This window comes from Odontesthes bonariensis, chromosome 9 (assembly GCF_027942865.1).
Source record: "Odontesthes bonariensis isolate fOdoBon6 chromosome 9, fOdoBon6.hap1, whole genome shotgun sequence".
NCBI lineage: Eukaryota > Metazoa > Chordata > Actinopteri > Atheriniformes > Atherinopsidae > Odontesthes > Odontesthes bonariensis.
In genome coordinates, this window is record NC_134514.1 from 6661723 (window position 1) to 6686676 (window position 24954).

Consider the following 24954-nt stretch of genomic DNA (forward strand, 5'->3'; position numbering starts at 1 on the left):
CTCTGACATTTTTGTGTTTCATTTCTTATCTGGATATCATGATTTACTGTTGAACCAACTCTTCATGAATAGTATTCAGTTCATGTCAAATTCTTTCTTTGCAGAAAATCTTTCTCAAAAATTATTTACAAAACACGTATTCAATCTGACATAGTATTAAATATGACACATTTCTTTGCAAGAAAGCAATTGAAAGTTCGGTGATAAAATACAGAGAAACCTAAAAATTAGATGTCTAATTAGATGGTTTACAACAGCAATACCAGAAGCATCTGTGCTAACTTGTGGTCAGGAAGCAAAGGATGGCGGACAGAACTAAGGTGCCGTGTAAATCTGAGTTTTACTGTAGAACTTTGGAAAGTTCGGGGTTCTTCTGTGATACTGACTGAATTGGTGCAGATTCAGTTTGGGGTTGACAGTTCGTTAAAGGACAAGACCGTTTTTTTGACATTGGGCCCTTGATTTCACATTATAACATGATGTTCTACTCACCCCTGCTTGTTGTTGGTAATTTGGAGCTGTTCCGAAGATATTCAAGAGGCGTCTGGCTGCTCTCTTGAGATATTCGGCCATGAAACGGTTTCCTATGGGCAACGTTATACAGGCACAGACTATGCTGTTTATAATTTATTAATTACTGTACACTAGCACTGATAACGTGGAGGTGCGTCGCTTACTTCAAAAAATCCGGGTTACTGTAATTTAGAATTTTAGCCGAATGAATAAATAGGCAGCAGGTCTGTGGGCTGTCTGTGGTAGTAGCACGACGATGACGTCAGTAACACCCACTTTACGACAAAAATTCAAAATTACAGTAACCCGGATTTTTTTAAGTAAACGACGCACCTCCACGTTATCAGTGCTAATGTACAGTAATTAATAAATTATAAACAGCGTAGTTTGTGCCTGTATAAACTTGCCCATAGGAAACCGTTTCATGGCCGAATATCTCAAGAGAGCAGCCAGACGCCTCTCGAATATCTTCGGAACAGCTCCAAATGTTCAACAACAAGCAGGGGTGAGTAGAACATCATGTTATAATGTGAAATCAAGGGCCCAATGTCAAAAAAACGGTCTTGTCCTTTAAGTAAGACTAGAAAGAAAACACTTTAAAGAAGTAAGTAACAGGGTTTAAGTCATATGTTTCCTACCCCGCAGTGAGGTTAAAGAGTAAATGTTAAGATCATTTTCATTTGAAACTAAACTGCTATGTTTGAGGTATGGATTTGAATTTTAAAATCCCACTTGGTGTGATCAGCAGACAGTTTTAAGGGTGGATCTACATGAAAAGCTGGAGACACCTTTTTGTGAAAAGTAATTGCATTTCTGTCTGTCTGTTGTTCCAAATTCAGAAGAAATGGTAGATACACGTTTTCCATTTGATATATTTTAACCTCATCCTGTTTGACTGTGAATACCTTCTTAACATATAAATGGTTGCTCTTTTGGATTCAGTGTCAAACAGAGGAAGAAAGAACTTTGAAAAAAGAATAGTGTAGCACAGTAATTAATTTGCATGGATTCGAGGAAAGAAAAGGCAGATCCCTCTGCATGGCCATCATCAGGGAGATAAATTAATTCTTCATTGAGGACATTTGCTACAGATATGCATTGGGCTGGAACATTCATAAAAGCTATTGTTTCTGCTTCCCCCTGAGGCCAAATGAACTAAACTCTGATTATTCACTTTTTGTCACCAAGTCCATTTAAAAGTTTTATTTGAAATTCAGAACAGTGCTGGTCTTAAAAAAAGAGCATAAACTGGCTGTTCCTCATGCTGAGTTTCTTTGGATTAGCAATTTCACATCAGGACAGAAGATGTGATTCAATTCTGGTTTGGCTTGGTTTTAGCGTTAGCAGCGTAGTTTGGCTGTCAGTAAGATACAGTATGTCTCATGTGTTTGTGACTTGGCCAGAAGCCAAAGAGCCCCATCAGCCTGACAGTGATTAATCAGACTATGTGATTATATCCTGCAAAACTCAAGCCATCTCCTGGTGTAGCACAAGTAAACATGTTGGAGAACGAAACTCGCCCTAAGACTGGAATTTCCAATCAAGAATCAACGCCATATTTAATGAGAGGCTGATGAGAAAATACATTTAATTTCAAGTGCAATTCATTACTGAGGCCTGTAATTGGGAAGTCTGGATGAGATGTCTAATAAACCCCATTATGTCTTGTGACAGATGTTTTGACTTCCAGCTCAGTTTTTATTTTTCCCAGCTGTGTAAATCAGCATTCTGAAGTGCACAGAGGCTGGAAGTTTTTGATGGCACTATTTTCTCTGCGGTTGCTTGCTCGTTATCACATTTGTTATATGTTCCTCATTTTAAGGTCATCAGTATCCTCCTGTGTTCACTTCCATTCACCATGGGTATCTAGCCAAGGACAGAGAGGTTGGGTCTCAGAAAATGTTTCTCTCCATGATCCACCCACCCAGAAAAGACTTCCTTTGCAGCACAGACTCGACATGTTTTCCTGTCTCTCTGTATTTCAGAATCTTACAGCTTTGTCTCTCTTGGCTTTTTACAATCACAATGAAAAAGGGTACCATAGTCATTAAGCTTTTTCATCTTCTGTTTGAATTTTTTTTAAGATCTAATTGGCAAATGTGTCCAATTTCCCTTTTAAATCATTTAAAAACAAAGATTAACTCCCTGATGCCATAAGCAGCCCTTGCTGTAAGGACAGAGGGGATTGCTATGGTTTTGATATTGTCAGTGCATGGAAAAATCTGCAACAGACAGACAGTTGTTTATTGGTCTGTACATATCGATTTACAATTTCAGGGTTGAAATCCATTGGCTAATTCTTATATAACATTCTGTGGCATCGATCTCCAAACTAACTGAACTAATTGTCTAGCTTTACAGGCAAATCAAAGCTAATTAATTTCCAATTTATTTAGTTTTTTTCTATATTTTCTCTTTTTACTTGCTTTTGCTTATTTCTTACTGCAGGGATACACGAGGAAACACACTTGGGTGTATTAGTTTGAAAATGTTCATACCACAAGGGTGAAAAAATCAGCTTGAGTGTCATTTACAAAACAGAATAAACACAGTTTAAACCCAGGCAGTTACACAAGCTTTTGCCATGATGATATTACACAAATGATTCTTTAATGGACCGTGGGATGGTGTAATTGAGGTAAGCTGTGACAACACCTGCCAAAAGCTACTATATCTTAAATATAAACATTTTAGTTTTTTGAAACTGATATTTTTTAAGATGGTTTTCACCAGTAAGATGAGAAAAGGATTATTTTTGTTGCGTCTTCTGAGCCATGCACTGGTTGAAAACTGCTACGATCCGGCGACAGAGGCGCTTACTGCTATGGCAGATGACCCACAGCTCTGACTTTCTCAGATTGGTTGAGAAGTCTTCAGCTACAGTACCTTTGTTCTCTAATTGGCACATGTTGTGACCTGACTTCCTGCCAAGAGATAAGTGAAGGGAGGACACAACATGTGCTCAGGACAAAATGGGCAAAGCTATGAAATGTAGTACTCTTGATAGGTTAGTAGAATCACTGGAACACACACTCAGCTTGTCAATGCCAGTGGCCATCTCATTAAAAGTAGCTTATTATTCCTTCTACCTGTCTTGATTTTTGCAGCCAGTTTCAGCCATCATGTGAGTGTCAGTGCAGAAAGTTTGCAGTTAAACAAGCAAGCTAAACAAAATGAGGAGTCTCTTCTCTGGCTGAGGTTCAATGCTCTGCATATCATAGATACCATGAAGGCACTGAAGTAAATCTTGGCGTAAGGGAGGGGGAGGCTCTTCAACCATTTTCCATTAGAGGCCTCGGGGACGGATGGGATGAAGAATGGGGCTCACAAAGACGTGATTACTAGGACACTTGGAATGACACCCTGCCTGTTGACTTTGCAATCGTTCAGCGGCATATGCTGACTCTTTTTTCATTTTGTCAGTCAATGTAGCACTACAGATCAAAAGGAATGTCTTTCTGGAGCTTACAAAACGACAAACAAAGCCATCTGTTTCTTCTCTGGTTGCCTTCCGCTGACACATTTGCTTCGACAAGCACTGGGAAGAACAGATGCTGGTGTTGTTGTTGAACTTTCAACTTTCATCATCAAAGTCGTTCCCCCCTATAAACATGTGTCTAACCTATATTTTACCGACTCAGAGAGAACCAGACAATGGGTTGTTCTCTATTCCTGTGGCCTGATGCATTCAGTGACTTTATAGCTGGTTTGTTATGCAACTAGCATCTTCTCAGAGTGGGTTCCTAGTCAATTTGAGCCTTATCACAAAACCTGGAAGTTCATTTCCCCATTGGGAGATTGTACAATGTTTTCTGGTTTTCCCTTCCGTTCCCTTCCTTACTTTCTGTACAGTAAGTGTTACTTGGTCCACATAAAACACTGCTCCTCATCTGCCTGAAAGGCAGGATTTTCATTAGAGGCTTTTCTTTCTTTATTCAACAATATCATCATAAAGCAGCACTAAAGGTGCAGCTACTTTATCTTTTCAGGCTGCAGTAAGAGTTGAGTAACAAGCTATATCTTAAGGCCTCCATTTTATTCTACTCTCCTTTAATCTTGTGGGATAACTGACTAATATCTGCTTAACAAAAACAAAAGTTAATCTTATTTTTCCTTCATATGTTAAATGTCAGTTTAGCTAAATTAAAGGAACTAAAATTGCAGAAACTGCTTTTATTGTTCAGATGATAAAACTATGATCATATGATTAAAACCCTGAACCTTTTCAGCCACATTGATATATTTTATAGATATGCATCTATTATGTTTTGAACAGTCAAATAAGTGCTTATTGATTTGTAGTAAAAAGAAGACAGAATTGGAGAGGGCAACACTCGACTGGAGAGGTCGTACTCCCGGCTAAGACTGTCCAGTAATTTCCCTCTTTATAATTGAATCGTGCGGTTATTTGCTTCAGGAGCTTAAGAGAACCAACAAAACAATGAAATAGCTATATTGAGTTTCTGGACCTTTTCTGCTGACTGTTAACTTCCAAGTTGGCTTTTGCCTCACTAAGCTCGTCTTGTCCATTTTCTTATTGGTGATCTGTCATGGTCAGCCCCTCCTCCTCCGTTGTGCGCTCTGCTGCCATTGTTGGAAAGGACATTTCTTTTTGTCGACCTTGTAAAATAGCCATGTGCTTCATCCACTTTTGTTCGCATTGAACACCCCTTGTTTCTCTCTGCTGATTTTTTTTTTTCCCTTTGTCCTTTAGTTTTGCAGGGAAATATAAAGGTAATGGGGTTGGGAAAATGACAAGGCACAGAGAATGGTTCACGTCGATGTTGGTGGGGGGAGACAGATGTTGTCCCATGGGGTCAGGGTAGCATTCATCGTATGCTCTTACTGCTCAGCACTTTTGCGAAAATGTCATTAACCATTAAACCAACGTATTGTTCCTAATTCTGTTTACATCCTGTTCCGCCACCTCAAAGTTACCACAAAGCAATTTGATAGCTCGTCTGGAGTTTTGGCTTCAGCTTTCTGTGTATTTATGGATAATAATTATCTGCTTGGAAAGAATGCATTTAACTTGTCAACACAGTTTAATTCACAGAGATTGTTCATTGTTTGATATTTCAGCCATTCACCTTTTGGGATTAAACTGGCACCTGCAACCCATGCAGAGACAGATGTACCAGCTGTCAGAAGACAATACAAGTGGCCTAACTTTTCCTACAGATCTGAGCTTGCCACCACTAGGCAACACGGGGTTGGAAATACGTGATCGCAAAGGAAAGGATGAGAGTAAGTGCAGCTTTTTTTAATCCGTTCAATAAGTAGACCAATTTAAATGCATCAGATTTTTTCAGACTCTATCAGAGAAACACAACACAAAATAGAGAACAAAGTTTTTAAAATCTTAGTTCAGAGATGACATTTCAGGGCTTATACAAGTTTGTCATTATTTTTTTTCATCCAGTTTGATGTTGTATTCACCGGTCTCCATGGTATGCAAAGAGATCTGCATTGTAATCCTATGAAAGTTGTTGTAAGTGGGGAAGTGTTATTTGTTCCTGGAGGGAGAAAATGGGACAGCTTAAGGGACGGAGTATCCAGGGGCTGGAAAGGGATTAGCCTCTCTGTCCCCTTCAGAACGGATGTGATCCTTTCATCTCCTAGCTTGGGATGCCTTTCCTGGCAGCCAAAGAAAGCATGTGCTCACCCCACGGTACCAACTGCTCAGCGCACAAAAAGTTTGTTTAGTTCAGTTCTTGAACAAATGGGCTCAGATATAACCATGTGATTTGCCACTGGCAGACTACAATAGGTAAAATATTGGGTTATTACCATATAGATGAATCCAGGAGTTGTGTTTTTCATTTACAAGACAGCAGAAGCTGTGCTTAGCCAACAACAAGCATGATTACAGTGGAACATAGAGCCTTGCATGGCAGCTGTTGCTGATGGGAAATCAATAGCTGTAGTTTTCTAAATAGTTTAATTTTGCGGCGATGTCACCAGAAACAATGCCTCACTACCTAATGTTTTATCAACGTCATGCAAATGCGCATTGTGTTAAACTTGGTGTAATACTGTGTGTCTGACCCTTTTTCTTTTCATTATAGCATTATCCCATAGTTTAACTTCCAGAAGAAAAAATTGTATTTATCCATGAGGCCCATTATCACTAGTCTCAGCTTATGATTTATTTAAACAGCCTGATGAGTACACCGTTAATGGGCTGTATAAATACACAAACACACCCGACATGTTGAAAATGAGCTTGTGGGTTGTAATGTTATGTAAAGCCCTGAACTGGGAGACGGTGAGTGTGCCCTGTCTTCTCTGATAAACCCCACTGCCACTGATGGACTTTTGTGAGGACTTCCATCTGGTGTGCCACGTGTAACCTAAAGCCGTGTCTGCTCCCAAGTCCTGAGGGCAGTTTGTATGGATGTCTGCTGTAGTCGACATAGCTCCTGAAATGGGCTCATCTACATGAGCAAACAGATGTTGCTGTTTCCACAGAGTCCAATATTAGTCGTATTATGGAGCATATGGGGGATTTTTGCCAGCAGATGAGCTAATACCTGAGCAGGTAGCGCAATTGAAATCGCTCTCTTTTAAATTACAATTTTCAATTTATTACTTTTACTTCTCACAGGATTAAAACGGATGCATTATGGCAGTTCCTCTCATGCTGTACCGACACCATATGTTTTCAATCTTTTAACCTCAAAGTTAAACCTCAACAAAAATAAGAGTTTGTTCCCCAGTCTCGTTGCCATTTAAGAATATCCAATCAATAATATATATATCTATATATATATATATAGATATATATATATATAGATATATATATAGATATATATACTTTGGTACTATCTCTTCCAGTGGAACTGGTAATTGCTGGCAGTGGCCAGAGGGATCATTCATTAATTTTTTTTCTCTGGCTGTCAGCTATGTGATTAAATGTCTGTGATATGGTCAGACTATCATACCTCAGCAGACTGACTCCCTCTGCCCTCCACATGTTGGATTAATGATGCGATCTCTCTTACCGATTTACTCTGTGTGCAATGCAGGCAAATTGGACAGCTTGTTTCCAGATGACAGCTATATAGATATGGGCGAGATTGACGTGGGCCGCAAGGTTGCCCAGCAGATTCCTCCTGGTATCTTCTGGAGATCCCAGGTCTTCATTGATCATCCCATGTACTTGAAGTTTAATGTGTCACTCAGCAAAGATGCCTTAGTGGGGATATATGGAAGAAGAGGTCTTCCTCCCTCACACACACAGGTGGGAAACATTTTGAATTACCTGAAACTATTAATACAGTGCATTTATTGTCTGTTGTGCTTGCTTGTTTTGAGTTTAAAATCGTTATGTTCTGGGTGCTTTGTGTCAGCACATTTGAATGTTTACTGCACCGGAGCACGTTTAGAAGCTTTATGATTGTTTACAAAAGACCGTTGTAAATTATAAATGTGATCCTGTTTGAAAAACTTTAAAGGCCTGATTGTGTAAGATTTTGCTGCCTTTTCCCCATTTTTTTCTGTGCCAGAGAAAATAAATTGGGATATTTAAAAAGAAAGAAATCTAACCAAGAGGGAGTGTGTCATGAATATAAACCAATTCATAAGTTTTCCTATTGCATAATGAATCACTGTCTTTGTTACAGATAGGATTTCTGCTAACTTCCTTTCATGTTCAATACTATTAATGAATCACACAAAGATATTCAGCTCAGGGGCCGAGAGAAGATTTTTCTTTCCACTGATTTCCCATTGTTGTTTTGCACAAAATGAGACTGATCACGCACAAATTGTACGTTGCATGATTTTTTTTTTGTTCACAGTAATGTCAAGTGTGATTCGTTTTTCAGAAAATCATCCACAGTGGAGAATTCATCCACTGACTGATTACACATGACTTAAAGATTCCCTTCCATTCATATATGAAGTTTAGATTCGGTGTCATTTGTATTCATTGACTCACCAGTGATATAAAGCAAATCAGTGCAGATGTTATTTGGTAAACACTAACTTCACATTGAATTCTCCAGCTTCCCATTTTTCAGTTTAATAATTTCAAACAAGACTTTCAAATAAGACATTTGTACTGTGAATTTATCACAATCCATCCAGCCAAGATGTGTCGAGACTTAACTCAAGCTCCTCCAGAATGATGAGTTATTCATGCAGACCAAATGATGCTCTGCTATAAAGAGGGTTGAAAGCACTCAAGTCTCATGTGTCACTCTAATGGCATGCCTGCGGTCCATCCATCAATCGTTCTCACTTTCTGTGTATCTGTCTGCAGTTTGACTTTGTGGAGCTTTTGGATGGGCGGCGGCTCCTGGCCCAAGATATCCACGGTCTGGAGGGGCCTGTGGCTATGCGGAGTCTCATACCCATCACCACACACGACACAGGGTTCATTCAGTACATGGACTCGGGCATCTGGCACCTGGCTATTTACAATGACGGGAAAGAAACTGAAACTGTCTCCTTCCTCACCACTGCCATAGGTGAGTGCCATGGGCATGACCTGCTGCTGAAACCTGTAATAGCAGTTCCTAATCCCTATAATACCACCCACCAGCACCCTATAGCAAACAGTACGGACTCAGGGCATGAGTAGGAGGTACTGGTAGATTTCAGTAGCGGTAGAAAGTGCAGGTTAATCAAGGTGAAGCTGAATATTACAAAATCAGGACATCGGCGCTATCCTGCCATGCCACTGAGTAGGGCATTGAGAGATCATCATATCCTCATTAGCCTGAGTGTCTTCCAAGCGAATCAGGGGTCCAAGCTTCTGGGAAACATTTGCATACAATTTAAAATATGATTGTACCCTCCTTCTAGTGCCATTTTTTCTCACAGTTTGCTCCAATTTCCATCCACTTTCCATGTATCAAAGTAGGTACGATATTGCTCTCCTTTGACTCTAACTCTGAGTGGCACACAACTGTGTTTCACACATACGTCCTTCTTTGTGGAGGTGACTTCGTTTTGTGCGCTCCTCTTTGTTCTCCCTTAAGCGCCTTTGATTAGCACTGCTGTATCAAGCAAGGTGTGAGAGGGCCCGAAGTGTCGACTTTCACAGGGATGGCAGCTGGGAGCTGTTCTCACATGCTCTTTAATTAAAAGCTCCTGGGCCAGAGTCCATCTGTGACAGGGGCTGTGCCAGGCAGCAGATCGATGAGTGGCTGTCCTCAACACCAAGTGGAGACAGGAGAGAGATGCACTATGGCCCCCTGCTGTGCCAACAACAGCTGTAATTCAATACGTATTGTATGATATGACACATGAAGGGCGGATCAGAGCAGCATGTTTACTTTTGCCTATTTCTTCTTGACTGGATGTGCATGAAGCCCCCCTGTAGTTTGCATCAGAGGAAGTACGACAAGATATGGTACTCTGTGCAACGAATGGGGTAGGGCAGAGTTAGTCAGAGCAAGAATTGTGCCCCTGTTCATTTGTATCGGAGCTGATCTGCTCACAGGAGCTCAGAGGGAGGCAGAAGGGCCCTTCTAAAATGGGTCACCGGTTAAGTGCCCTACAGCAGAAATTGAATCCACCAACTGCCTGAATTGTATTGAGCCATGGAGGGATGGAGTTGACCTTCAAATAGAGCAGCGCAGGTATAGAAATATATGTGAGCAATATCCAGAACAGGCACACTGAAACACAAGCAGCATTGTTTAAAAGACACTCGCAGTAAAATCATTTTAGTGTTTCTGCCGGTGGAAGTCTCATTTTACTACCAGCGTGGTACCTTTTGCTTTTTACATGTATTAAATGAAAGATTTTCTTGCTGCACGTAGCCAGTTGCACAATATATCTGGGAGAATAGAGACTCTGTGTCTTTAATCTGGGTTGCTCCTCATTATTTGGCTGTGGCTCCATGACAATGTGAAATGTGTCCTACTGAATGTTTTGTATCACAACCCTCTGGAGCATGAAGCCATTTGTCCTTGCTGCCGGGTGCCAGACATGCTTCAACCCAGACACAGCTCCCGATACAGGGAAGGCAAAGCAAAGGGAAGTAAAGACCCAGCACCAATGTTGCACTCCATCGTAGAGTTGCTTTCTTTGCACAACCAACCATCATTCAGTGGTGTTGAGCATCCTCTGAGAGCACAGCAAGTCACTGATTAAACCAGCCTTCTGCACGCTACTCTGTTCTCACCCACTGGAGAGACTCACAATAGTTAGCTCCCCTGAAATGAAGGGTAATGAATTTCAATGAAGCTCTGCTTGAATCCATGATTTATGCGTTGGCCTATGTTCAGTGTGTGGCTAAGAGATATCCATGGCCTTCCTCCCCTGCTCTCAGAGAAATCTCAGGCTATAGGCGGAGGCAGCATGGAGTCTACTAAACTGTGTCAGCAGTCAAAATCAGCTTTACCGATTATTACTCAATTAAACGTGATTGACAGGCTGCATGTTGTTCAGCAAAGAAAAGATTTAGATTTAGAAAATGTTTTTTTGATTAGAGGTACATCAATGTAGAATACCTGTATGTGTAATAATTGAGTGGAATTACAGTGACCTGGCGACCTGTCCAGGTCCCCCGACTCTGAATTGGAATAAGCGGTTATAGAAAATGAATGAATGATTTGTGATGGTGATTTAACACCCACTATGTCTCATTTCCGTAACCATGACCCCTCTGGCCCATACGCACTGCTAGCTATATGCAACATAGTCTGAGCCCCATTCTGTTGTTAGATTTCATAGTTTGGGGCCATCAAAACTCCACCGAACAGCTGATTCCCTCCATCACACCAGAGAATATTCTTCCATGCATCCCTTCACTAACCAAACATGGCAAAGGGAAGCCTGGAGCCAAAAAACAGCTGCATCTCTTTGCTCACTGCCCATCCCTTTCTCTTTTTACTGTATCTCTGGTCTGCCTGTATATCTCTTGCTCCCTCTGGTTCTTTGTTTTTTTTCTCTGTCTTGCATTGCATCCTCAGTGATGATTGACTCTCCAGGGTAAAGGGAAGCTGAATCCATGGCTCACATTTCTAACCCTTTGTGGAGTACAAGAGATTCTTTGTTCAATAAGTTTTGCCTCAGAGTTTCTGCTGCCTGAAGGCAGTGGACAAGATTGGATATTTTTCAGCACCATTTCAGGCTTAATTCAGTGAGCATCATGTTTCAGAGATCTGCGGTCATCTTGTTTCAGATACAAGCCAGTGTCAGAGCGTTGGACTGTGGTGGAAATGATTTGTTGCCAATTTATTTGATTTGAAGCAGTTTGAGGGATCAATGAGCAAAAAAATAAGAAGAGTATGGTGAATGCCCTACTGATTGCTTGCATCTCTCAAAATATCATTCATAGATAGAAGCCTCGTTTACAGAAAAGTAAATGACTTCAATCACACACAAAAAACTTATATAAATTAAATAATCATTTTTATTCAGTCTTTATTTAAACTGAGTCGAGTTAAAGGCCTTACTTAAGATAAAATCCAACAAAAACTCATCAGAAAACATACAAATAAGAAACTTTAAATTAAGAACTGCAACAAAATCTTACAAAAAAAAAGTAATGCACACAATATGTAGATAATACAATGCCAAATTCAGTTTAACTTTCTTCTAAAATGCATCATATTATTACCTGTTCTTTGAAAAAGAAACTCTTTAGACAATAAATGAATAGACATTTAAATAAATATAGAGAAAAAAACACATTAGTGAAAGATATTTTTAGTATTCATAAAGCAGAGGACGCTGAAGGCAAAGTATAAAAGATTTGTTCTACGAGTAAAACTAAGAGCAAGAAAAAAAATCACAGCGAAATCATTTTTAGGTTGGTTTTTATTTCCTACAGTTAGAAACACCCAACAACAATGAAGGGGTAGTAGGGCCATGCTAACACATTTTTATAAGTCCTCATATGTTTTATATGTTTTAAGTTATTTTATCCTTTTTATTTTTTTCCTGATTGTTTTTTTCCCTCCAGATACTCCAAAAAAAAGACAAAAAAGTGTTACAGGCATCTTTAATGCTCTGTATTTTCCATGAGATACTAAAAGACAGATCAACATGTATTTTATGTGCCCGTGAGGTATTTATCATTGCCTGTATTTATGTAGAAAATGCCCTGCGTGAATTATTCTGTCTGAGGATACCTCTGAGGATAAATCATGTTAATTTATTTCACATACAAAACAGGTATATATTAAAAATTATATTATTTATGATAATAATACAAAGAAGAAGAATAACAGACAAAAATTGGATTCCAAAGTTACCTTCCCAGCAATCAATGTGCTGAATTAAGTTGATAAAATGTTTCAAGGATGGTACTTTCAACACCCAGAGCATCAGGAAATTTTGATCATTTAATTGATTTGTAAATTTCAGTTGAAGGCAAGTAATCACAACTTGTTTTCTCTTCTCAAGAATTGCTCCAGTCCCGTGAAACATTAGTAACACACAAAGATGTTGGAAGCAGTGAAATGTAAATGCTGAGTCTGATGGAGCCTGTGCTCATCACCATCATTAGCAACGGGAAATAATCAGCCAAAAGAAATAAGTGGGAGGAAAATTGCTTTTCAAATCACATTACTCAGAAAAATCTCCTGATTGCTCTCTTGCAGATTCTATTGATGACTGCCCCAGTAACTGCTTCGGAAATGGTGACTGTGTTGATGGAACATGCCTCTGCTTTTTAGGCTTTAAAGGACCTGACTGTGGGCGAGGTGAGTCAATCCCTTCTCATAATACCTTTAATAATCGCCATCATTCAGACATATTGTACGGTGCTGTGCGTATTATGTTCACTGCATGACCAGACTAAAGCCATTTTATATTGCAATTTCTTTTAATTGTTACTCAGACGGCATTAGTTCTTCCCCTCTGCGTTAGTATTCAGTAAAATATGAAAGAACCTTCTTGAAAACAGTATAGATAGCTTCAGAGTATATGTCTAGTGTTTTCTTTTAATTGTTAAAGCCAAGGCTGCATTAAATTTGATTGTAAATTAAATAACATTTTGAGTATGATGGAAACAAACTGAAGCATTGTGTTTTAATCAATGCTTTGTTTTCGTGACATATTTATACATATTGTACTTCCATCTGTTATCCATGTGTTCATGTGCCCCATACAGCTCTTTTTTTTATCTATAGCTATTTATCTATCCTTCCTTTACGTAAATATTTTTTGCTAAATTTTGTCAAAATTTATGTAATACCTGCCCTGGACTCCAAATTACCTTTTTTTTTTGTTTTGTTTTTTCATGGTTTTTGCTTTTTTTTTTTCCAACAGGCATAGAAAATTTTAAACAGTTCAACAAAAGACTAATTGGCAGATGGAGGCTTCAGCACACAAGTTTCTTAAAACTGTGGTTGGAGGGGTGCATTCAAATGAATTTCTTCTCTGTTCTTCTCTTTTCAAAGCTGCCTGTCCAGTGCTGTGCAGTGGGAATGGTCAATACCTTAAAGGTCGCTGCATGTGTCACAGCGGCTGGAAAGGCTCAGAATGTGACGTTCCCACCAACCAGTGCATTGATGTCACATGCAGTGGCCATGGTACCTGCATCATGGGAACGTGTATCTGCAGCCCTGGATACAAAGGGGAAAACTGTGAAGAAGGTGATTGTTTTCATAAGTCATGCTAATGTGTCCTAGACTAATGAAATCTCCCATAATGTGATTGCTGTAGCCACCATCTTTCCTTGTTAGTGCTTGACATTGGGAAAGTATACTTACAGAGGGGGATTTATTTAAGAAGGTAAATCCTATGTGAAGAGTGTTACAGCCATAACATGTCAAAATATTCATCCGAGCTGACTTTTTCTGTGGAAATCATGAATATAAGGCTATGCATTAATCAAAATAGGCTGCGCATTAATCAAAATAGTACATTTATTGTCCGAAGTTCAGACATAAAGTCTGATGCTAATCTGTGAGGAACTCCACCTTCATTCGTGGCTGGATAAAGCTTGACTCGATAAGATTGAAGGAGCCATTGTGTTTGTCAGCTCTTGAAGGCTCTCATTTCAAGATGAAAAATGAACCCTGGGAGTTTGATAAATGGGGTTTTGTGACATCCATAGGCCCCTCTTTCTATTTTAGGTGGAGTGTTAGCCATAAGGAGTGGAGGGGAATGTGGACGAGGGCCCTTTAACATTTTTACCTTTCTTCCATGTGACCTTCAGCTACGATGATTAATTGCCAGGAGAGAGTTTCTTGTCAGTTAGCCTCTGATCTTTGTATTTTGTGCCCAAACCATCTGCTGAGAGACAAGAGATCCTGTTTGTCTTACTATAACAGCCTTTATATCCATTTATGTCATGGTAAAAGGGACCTGCCATGGCGTGGCCTACTGATCTCAGTGACTAGACATTGCTCCTCCTTGGCACCCATTTGCCATCTGTGTGTGTGGCGCGGATATTATCTTGCTGATAGAATTTTGAAGTTCCGACAACTCCCTACAAAGGAAAGAGTGATAGAAAGAAAGGCAATAATTTGATATTTATATGACAGCTGAACAAAAACATTATGCACTGATGCAATGTACAAAAAGGCATGCAAAGCATCCTCATCTGTGAACGGAGAGCTGAGCAGGATTTCTTCTTTAGGTAGAGAGGCTGTTGCACCAGGCTTGTGCTTACTGTTTCTTGACATTCATATAAAGTAGGTTTTAGGTTTCTTGTTTAAAGGTACACATGAATGTGGCTTGACTAAGGGTTTTACCCGCTTTAGATGGGATTGAGACACTTCTGCTGAGAGTGTCAGCAGAAGTGTGGGTAGAACCTGTGGGTTTGTGCCATAACACCCACTGAGCAAGCAGTCATTTAATTTGCTTCTATGGAAATCTTTTCTCCAGCTTTTTCTGTATGTCTCCTCTGTAACTTCACTGTTCCAGTGCTAAGTCGGTTGCTTCTGCTGCAGCTGAGCTGCAGACCTCTGCAGTTGGTATTCTACTCAGGCCCAAATAGAGATGCCAGGTTGCCTGTGAAAGAGGGAATCAGGAGGTGACTGGTGTGTCTAACACTCTCTCTTTGAAATGCTTCTAGTGGACTGCCTGGATCCAACATGCTCTGGTCGAGGCGTTTGTGTCCAGGGAGAGTGCCACTGCTTTGTTGGTTGGGGCGGGCCAGGATGTGAAAGCCCCAGGGCCTCCTGCATGGACCAGTGCTCTGGACACGGAGCTTTCTTGGCAGACACCGGAACTTGCAGCTGTGATCCCAACTGGACAGGCCATGACTGCTCCACAGGTAAGTGCTTTTATCATGAAAGTCAACATTGGCTCGATTCCTTTTCACAGGCCGATTTAGCTCTAATTACTCTTATCATCTCATTTATTTATGATAAGAGCTCCTTAAAGATAAAGAAGCAAAATATTTAATTATTGAAGGATAGGTGTTTCAAGCCCCCCTCTGTTATAAATAAAGTTTCCAACCTTGTCAGCTTTTCCATAACATGTCTTTGATGTGTTAAAAGATTTGTGCTGTGAATCTACAGAGCACGTCCTACAGTTTCTGAAAGGGAAGGTCAGACTTATGTTTCATGTAGATTATTGGAGGACCATATCCTGACTACTTGCAGGGTTGGACAGGGTGGTAATTGCTAAACTCCTCTCTGAGGTAAACATTAGGGATTTTCTTGTAAAAACTTTCCTACATAAATGCTGGTGTTAATCTCATGAGTAACCAACTGGAGATAAACTGCAATCAAATTCTGTTCAGATTTGTAACAGCTGACAAAAAAATGCAACCCATTCAATTACCGTTGACATCTCTATCAGTTCATCAATGAAAGAAAAAAAACTTGCCTCTCTGCTTGATTCTGTATAACTTTAGTAATTGCTTGGCCCTCACAAAAGTGAACATAACTCATTTTTTAAAACATAAAACAGCTCGCATAAAGTCATTGATTATCCTCGTTACTGATCTATCAGAGGTCCGGGGCTAGCGATCCAATTTAGCTGATTTGGCCCCATTTCTTTCTTTTTACAAATGGTTTCATCTTCAGTTTCCGCATGGTTAGGTGGCAGCTTCAGAAAGGACAGAAACATGCTTAGCAGGCACACTGTCTGTGAGAGTAAGTTGATTCTGACTCTCTTCTTATTGGTGCAACATTCACAGCTGATGATAGCTTTTGTTTTTTCTTCTCTGGAGGACTGTTCCCATTGCGTTTATTGTGTCCATGGGGATTGCTCTCTCTTGGTAGTCAATGAATGTTTGAGCATAGAATACAGTTTTACAGCTAGAATATTCCATTTTGAAGCTTATAGGTTAAAAAAATAAGGTCCTGTAAAATGTAACTTTCTGACAGCGGCATTCTGGGTCACATTTGATAAAGAAGTGTTTTTTTTACGGAAAACCAGATGCAAAATTTAGAGTTAACCGAACTATTTCTTTATACCACAAGCTTGATAAATTATTTAACAATTTCACACTTGAATAAATGCTCACATGAGACTCTAGTTATGTAAGGTGGTTACATTCTATAGTTATTCCCCAGCAGATTATAGTTTCAAATAGCTCCTTTTAAACACTCCTCTCATTTAGACAACACCATTTGTAACCACGCAGAATATTTCTGAAATTAGGGTTTTAGCACAGCAGTTCCTCTGATCCAGAAATTCCCTTTGTATTCCAAGCAGACATGATGACCTATTAGGTAATCCCAAGGATTTGGAGGTAAATGGGCAGTTAGTCTGAGTTTGTCACGCAGAGAAAAAGCTCTGCAAATGATGATGAGTTGGCTCTTTATCCTTCTTTATCCTGTTCATTGTAGAGCTTTCTTTGGTCTAATACAACGCTAATCTACGAGGTAGGGTTCTATAGCAAGTAGCCCGTTACCTTGCACACTCGGGGAGGAAAAAAAGATGGAAAGCCTTTAATACATCTTTCATGATTACGTAATCCCTCCTCCCAAATACTTTTTTTAATATCACAAACTCATTTTCTTATGTGGCTCTGGCATGATGTAACCCAGGTGTGTGCAGTATGTAGTAATACTGTTACCTTCTATAAAAACTCTGCTTGAGGGTTTATGTCACTTTATATGTGTGTTATAAGCCATTTTTTCCATTCTCCCACCCAGAAGAAGGTTTGTTTACACGGTCCTTATGTGCAAATGGCAATGGTTATCATGGGAATGGGGGTATTTCTCAGTGTGGTCCCTTGGCCACAGATAATGATGGTATGCCTGTAGGCTGTAATTGCATCTTTATCACTTTAAAGGTTTTTCCCTTTGTTCCAAAGGAGCTGTTGTCTGCGAGTCAGTTTGACTCTCTTTTCCCTGACCAGTGTGCATTTTAATGATTCTAACAAGTGAACTACAAGCCTTTTTTTTCTGGTAATTTCTTCAACATATGCGTTAATGAGATCTTTCAGGATCTTCATTTACTTCATTGGCACTTTGTGTCTTATAAGATATTGTTTCAGAGCGAGCAGAGAGGCATAGTTCCATGATGAACGGTTTACTGGAAGACCTCAGGAATTTAACACCATTCTAATATTTTATATTTGCATGTGCAGTCATTTCAAGTCGAGTGTTCCCGTGCTTAAATGTCTTTAAAGGCAATATACGGGCACTGTTGGCACATCTAATAAATTAGAAGTCAGATGTAAAATTAGCATTTGCATAGTATCTGCTGATCTGTGATTAGTAGGGAAGAGTGACTTTTTTGAAAAGCTTTTTGAACAGCTAATGTAATGTTATGGTTCTTGGCTGAAAATACTACTCAGATTCAATTTGTAATAATTACAAAATAGCCACTGTAGAAGCAGTGATTAACTTGTGAAAATATTTTACCTCCAGTTTGGTCCCCTGTGGTCATGTTTGAATTGGCTAGGCTAATAAGCCGGGAAACTATTGTTCACTCATTGTCCATACCACTAAGCCCCTTTTACTTGCGAATAGTTAATAAAGAGGTTAACATTTCAATGAGATTCATAAGTAATCTGTCAGTGTTTAATTTCTTAAACACTCTCCCTGGAGTTCACAAGACGAGGGTAATGTCCCGGGCTCTATCCCACACAGTTGGGGAAGTCTTTCAGCGACTCCGCAATAGTGTCAGCGGGGCTTTACTATGGCTCTGTCTATCAGTCTTCTTCGATCCGTGAACGCACTTCTTCCTCTGGTAGATGGCACTTAAAGAGAATTAAAACAACATATTGAAATCTTGTGCCTGGAATCATTCCATGGATTTGTAGATCCTGCGAAACATGTGGCCGAGCTGTGAGCTCTGCATGCATTGACAAAGAAATTACATTTACACTTTAATCCAAATGACACTTAAAGGAGTGCTGTGTTTGTAGCCATTTCAAGAAGTTTTGGCTGTGTATTTTTTTCTCTTTAGCCCTTTACTTGTGTAAAGAGGTGACTTTAAAATGAGGAGAAGATGTGAGGAAAAGAATAAGTCTGCTAAGGCCACCACAAATCTTGTCTTTTCTGGGTAATGGACTTATTAGATTTGTATTGTCAAAAAGGATTGCCCCTGTGATGTGTAGGAATTTCTTTTCAACTGCCATCAGACAAGGTAGTGGAGCGTGGTCGCCTTTCTCTGACGATAACTCCTGGATTTGTCTTTTTTTTTTCCACCCTTGTTGCCTTGTCCCATCACTGCCTTGTCTTCCCTTTCCATCCCATTTCCACCCCCTCCTTTCTTCCTGTCTGTCTTCCCCCATTCCGTTTTTTGTCCTCCTCTGTGTGTCTGTCTCCCACAGAGATTTGTGCAGCGGACTGTGGTGGCCATGGAATTTGTGTTTCAGGCACCTGTCGCTGTGACGACGGCTGGATGGGCTCTGGGTGTGACCAGAGGGCGTGTCACCCACGCTGCAATGAGCATGGCACTTGCAAGGACGGCAAATGTGAATGCAGCCCGGGATGGAACGGAGAACACTGCACCATTGGTATGATGGGAAGAGGTTTTGATGGGGGACTGGTTGGGTGTATATGTCTGTGTGTTTGGGAGGGGTGTGGGAGGCCAACAAAGGCATATAGGCTGCCACTCTGCCTGCGTGTGTCTGAAGCGTCGGGTGTGAGGGGAAGCGTCCAGTTGGAGAATGGAGGGGAAAGCATGCTTAATTGAATTTGTGCAACTCAGTAAAGCATGAACAGGTTTACTCAAGGATCTGAGGTTTGCCTTCATGCATTTTAATGTGGGAATGTGCTAAGGTGTCCTTTCATTTTACTCATCCTTTTCCTCATCTCTTTCTTTGCTCCCTTTCCATTTACTATTGCTTTCAACTGCTGGCGTACGAGTCATTGTGAGCAGGTCGACCACCGCTTTTAGCTCTGCATCTACACTAGCAGTCGCTCCTCTATAAACAGCAACAGTTCAGTTTGCAAGACCTTGAATGAATGTCAAGAGTTGTTTTGAAAACCTTTATCAATGTTAACTTAAGAAGAAAAACAAAACAGACTAAAACCACCAAGTGCTGTTTGTTCTGTTTTTATTTTCATAGTCCTCAATCATAATTGAAGTTTTTGGCTCTTTTTGGGATTTTTCTCAAATTTTTTAGTGAGAGTAGATGTTAGTGCTGCAAAGAAACAACACTTTAAAGTTGAAACGTACTTTCTGAAGCAGTGGCATCCCTGCTTTTAAATCTTTATTTAGGTTGTATGTAAATATTATAATACAACACATTTTTTAATTATAACTAAGCAGTCGTTGACCTTTGTTTGTGACCTGTCTCCCCTTTTTAAAATGCCCACTGCCATGAAGTGCCATGATTTTTCTGTGTCCTTCTGGAATGTTAATTTATTTCACATAAAAAACAGGTATATATTAAAAATGATATTATTAATAATAATAATACAAAGAAGAAGAATAACAGACAAAAATTGGATTCCATTTTGCCATTTTTTTAAGTTATTGTGATCGATTTTCTGAGGTTTGATAGTTTTGTTATTTAAGTCTGGAACTCAATAAGACAAACGTTGTGAGGCAAGTTAACTTCGACATGTATGATTTTATCACTGTCAAGACAATCCAAAGAAAAAGGAAATGCTTTGTGATGCCTGCCTTGCAAGATGACAACTTTGGCATTCTGTGTTCCTGCGTATGCATCAACTTCACTTCTTTTCTCTTCTCTTTTCTTTGATTTGTTGCTGTAAAGTATACTTTCATACTGTTATTGCAGTCAAATATTTCTAACACAGGTGTAGCTTTATACTTTGTAATCCAAAAAATGACCCCTCTAAATTATCCCTCTAAAATGACCTTTACTCCACTTTTCTTTAGTGTTTTAGTAAAATAAATATGTGACACTCATTTTTAGAGATTAAACTAACCAGCAGAGAATTGTGTTAGAACAAGAAATACATCGGCCAGTATTGTGTTAATGGTATTTTTCACGGTTTGACAATTCAAGGAAAAGAATTACCACCACTTTTTTGACATTTGCCACTGCATATTGTAACCCACTTCTTTATAATTCTTTGATATAACCAATCAGGCATTAGAAAGGAAGTGAGAACACAATGGCCACCTCTCCCCCGTCTGTCGCGATGGCTCAGTGAACAGAAATGTGGAACTCCCAGACATTTGAGTCCATTTGAAACCAGGACAAAACCTGAGAGTTCTTGTAAATGAGACCTTTAAACAGATAATTATTATTTTTTCCACTTTATTCTCATTCATGTCTTGAAGCGATGCCTTAGTTCAGAGCCTTGACTCAGTTTGTGAATGTTTCATATGCTGGCCTTACATTATTGATGGCTCTTTTATAAAGGCCATATTGGGATCCCCACTCAACACGAATATTCCTCTGTGTAGTCCATTAAGATGCCAAAGATCTCAATTTAAATCAATTTTCATTATTGAGAGCTCAGTGTTGGCCCCAAGCCTCATGCTGTGGAACACATGGAGGTCTGATTTGGTCCCATTATTGGCAAGGCCTCTGGTGACCTCATTGTCCAGAGATGTTTGTCAAGATTAAAAGCGCTTTTCTTTGAACATCCTGACCTCCTGTACAATATTGCAGAATGGCTTTAACAGTAGTAGTAAATGCATCAATCACGTTGCCTTTAAAATGCTCCCTTGAGATATTCTGCCGATCGCAGAATTTAATAAACAGGGACAGAGTGAAATGTTCCTCTTGAACATTTCACTTTTTTTTATCCACTCTCGTTCTTTTTCTATCTCTAACTTTTTCTCTCTCCGTGTTCCACAAATTCCCCTCTTCATCTCCATCTCTCTCCTCTGTGTTGTATTGTGTTTAATGTGCTGCTTGTAATGCATGCTTGTAATGCTTCATGGCTGCATTTTTTCCTTCTTTTTTCTTTTGTAATGTAAACTAACGCATTGCCCTGCTGTCCTATCATGGACGTGGCACTGTTCAAACCTCCCTTATATGTCCTGTCTTTTATCTCCCAAGCTCACTATCTGGATAAGGTAGTGAAAGGTATGGCATTCCTCCTTCTATTTTGCCCTCCTCCCATTGTAAGCCCAGCCAGCATTAACAAACCATGCACACACACACCATGTTCTTCTCCTACATTGATTTAGCCAGGCACTATGCACCTCAAACTCATTCTACAGATCTCCACTGTTCATCAACTTTTTTGCCATATTGTCCCACTTAGCACCTTCACACTTGTTGAGTCAAGCTGTGCTGCTTTCTTTACATGTTAGATGTTTGGTTTGTGTGCATCCTTGCTTTCTGAATAGGGGGATGTTGGGAAAGGGGATTGATAAACCTGTGCCATGCGTTATGGATGAGTGTGCAGGTGTGAGCAGTGCCTGATAGATGCTGAGGCCACATTCTCTCTAATTAAAAGAGTTCATGGTCTGGTCGGTGCAGGACAAGCAGGGGGTGGTGGCTCTGCTGCAGCGCTGCTTCTCTGCCACCGACACCTCCTCTTAGTCTCACTGTGGGCTTGGTAATGGACCACCTGGCATAAGAGCGGCAGCCAGAGAAGTTCGTTGAGCTCTTGCATCCTCACGTCTGGAGCTGTTTCAGGCAGGCTTGGGCAGGGCTTTGCAGGGGTTTCTCTCTGAAAGCACTGCCAGTTAAATTGAAATGGTTCCAACTGAGAACAGATCTTTATTTATCCTCATAACAAACATTCTAAGCTTTTAAGTCGTCCATCTCCGCTGGTCTTACCAGAGTTGTTTTGTCCATTTTCCAAGAGGCAAGACACTCCCCAATGACAATAGCCTTGATAAAAATGTCAAAAATAAAATTATTTCAAACATGAAATCATTCTTGTATGTACCAAATTATGATACAAATGATTATTCTTTAAAGGCAAGTAGCATAAAAACCCATTGATTCTTACACATGTCATTTTTGACCAACTTATGGAAGAATTCATTTAATTTCCCTGCAACTGTGAGGAAAAAAAAACAATTATTGGTAAAAAAGTGTATAGGAACAACTTCTCAAATGATAATTTAGAACAGGCAGTAGCAGTAGTACTATAACACTGATAATGGCTAGAATCCAAAATCATATTAAAACTGATCCAATTATGTACAAAAATACCAGCATATACACTACTGTTCTCATTATCCAGCTGTAGTAGCACAGATACCGACTAATCTACTGTAGTAATAAGTGAATATTGATTTTGAAAATCCCTCCTATCTGATTTTACTGCAGAAGGATATTAGAAGCTCTACAAAGGGGGTATCAAATGAATCAACTTTGGCTTTGGGTCTTTATGGCCACTTTCACCCATTTAAAATCTTTACATTATTCTACTACTGGGATGCGAGAATTATTAGCAACAAACCATAATCATTAAGGAGCCCGGGTTTTACAAGTGCTTTATTGTTGGTGTTTGTGCACAGTGTGCAGTGCTTACCCATTAATATTCCTTTATTTGAGCCTTTGTGCTGACTCTTGTCTGTTTCCTCTTTTATGTTACCAGAAGGCTGCCCTGGTTTGTGCAATGGAAATGGTAGGTGCACTCTGGGTAACAATGGCTGGTACTGTGTGTGCCAGCTGGGCTGGAGGGGCACTGGCTGTGACACCTCTATGGAAACTGCCTGCAGTGATGTCAAGGACAACGATGGAGGTAAAAATCACAAACCACACACTGCAATGCCTTCAGACACTGGCCATTCACCAACAGGGACTCTTAACCAGACACGATTTGACGATAAAAATGAACCACCTTTGTGCTTACGAATATTCTCTACCTGCGTCATTGCTTTTCAGGCTCAGTTGTACCTTTATACAGATCGTTTCAGCCTGATATGTATGGAGGTAATAACAACTGAAATTGTCTTAACATGCCCTACAGAACCCAGACCCTGAACTCCCAAGAGGAAACTTGCTTTTAAAAGAAAGAATCCTTCAGCAGAACCCAGTTTTGAGGGCCTCATCTGCTTAGACACAAGGGAAAGGTGGAGGAGAGAGAATGAGAAGCCGCTATCATTTGGCTGTGTGTCCATTAGATCTTAGTCTCATACATCACTTGGGATCAGAAAATTCAGAATGGCTAAGACTAAATTACAAAAAAGGAGAGGACATTACCATCATATTGTACATATTGTTTAGATGACGCATGCAGGAAAGAGAAAGCCAGGTATGAATTAAGGAAGTTACCTGGCCTTTTTTTTTTTTTTTTTTAAAGCAAAGTACCTGGCCTGAGGCCTCGAACACTCACTGGCCCCAGGAGGAAGTCTTTGCTTTTCCCTCTAACTAGCCCTGAGCTGTGCCAGGCACACACACAGCGCCAGCGAGGGGGCTGCACCACTCTTGAGGCCAAGTGGGAGACGTGACTTCCTTTCTTCCAGACCTCATTCTCGGCTTGAGCTATGCACTAGCATCCCTTATTTATGCAGGAGCTGTTTGTCTTCCCATCACTTTACAGGGACCACACAGCTCTCAATGGCAACAGCAGGGTGCTGCTGGGGATTTGACTGACTCCTGACAGCACAGTTTATTTTTATCACCCATCTGGCCAGCTAGGCCCCTGAAAACCAAGGGTAGGGGAGTCCGGTGACCCATTTCAACAAGAAAAGTGCATTACACAGCATCTCTTTCTTCCCTGCATTGTGTTATCTAAATTACTGATAGAGAACCACGAGCAAAGCCATACAGCCAGATTGATTTAAGTATATAGTGCCGTACAGAGATTTTGGATCTCAACACTTTTTGTCACAAAGTGTTGCAGAAACTAATTTTATATCTTTTGCATTTTATGGATTTCTAGACTTTAATTTTCCAAATACTAGAAAGTTTGGAGAACCAAAAGCATTGAGGTCAGCTAAGGAAGCTCAATGGAATATCAAAATTTGAATATGTCTTGTAGTACCATTAGTTCAGAACACTGGAATTTTACCACTCGTCTACATTCATAGGAGGCTTTAGGGAATATTTGAAGATTTTTTGTACTGTATATGTTGTGCATATTTGAGTGCGGTCGTATGTATTTTAGAGGTGCCAAGCAAGCAAGCCTTTAACTTGCAGCCAAGGAGCCATCACTCTGATGTAGAAACACAGCTAAGCACTAACGTGCCAGAACCTGAGTGCAGATAAGTGACAGCAGATGCTCTGACCTG

The 24954-nt window shown here is 40.0% G+C and overlaps 1 protein-coding gene across 14 annotated transcripts in view; it reads left to right on the top strand.

Moving 5' to 3' along the window:
- The window catches only part of tenm4 (teneurin transmembrane protein 4), a 141049-nt gene that overhangs the window by 69675 nt on the left and 46420 nt on the right, over window positions 1–24954 (top strand). For 9 of the 14 annotated variants that reach the window (XM_075472874.1, XM_075472875.1, XM_075472880.1 and 6 more), the window contains 9 exons: window positions 5596–5760; window positions 7542–7756; window positions 8780–8987; window positions 13077–13178; window positions 13878–14072; window positions 15500–15700; window positions 19163–19348; window positions 21818–21844; window positions 23316–23462. In XM_075472874.1, the coding sequence (XP_075328989.1) occupies window positions 5596–5760; window positions 7542–7756; window positions 8780–8987; window positions 13077–13178; window positions 13878–14072; window positions 15500–15700; window positions 19163–19348; window positions 21818–21844; window positions 23316–23462 (1446 nt within the window). The remainder of the gene's footprint in view (window positions 1–5595; window positions 5761–7541; window positions 7757–8779; window positions 8988–13076; window positions 13179–13877; window positions 14073–15499; window positions 15701–19162; window positions 19349–21817; window positions 21845–23315; window positions 23463–24954) is intronic. The other 5 variants (XM_075472877.1, XM_075472878.1, XM_075472881.1 and 2 more) reach the window with 1 other exon arrangement.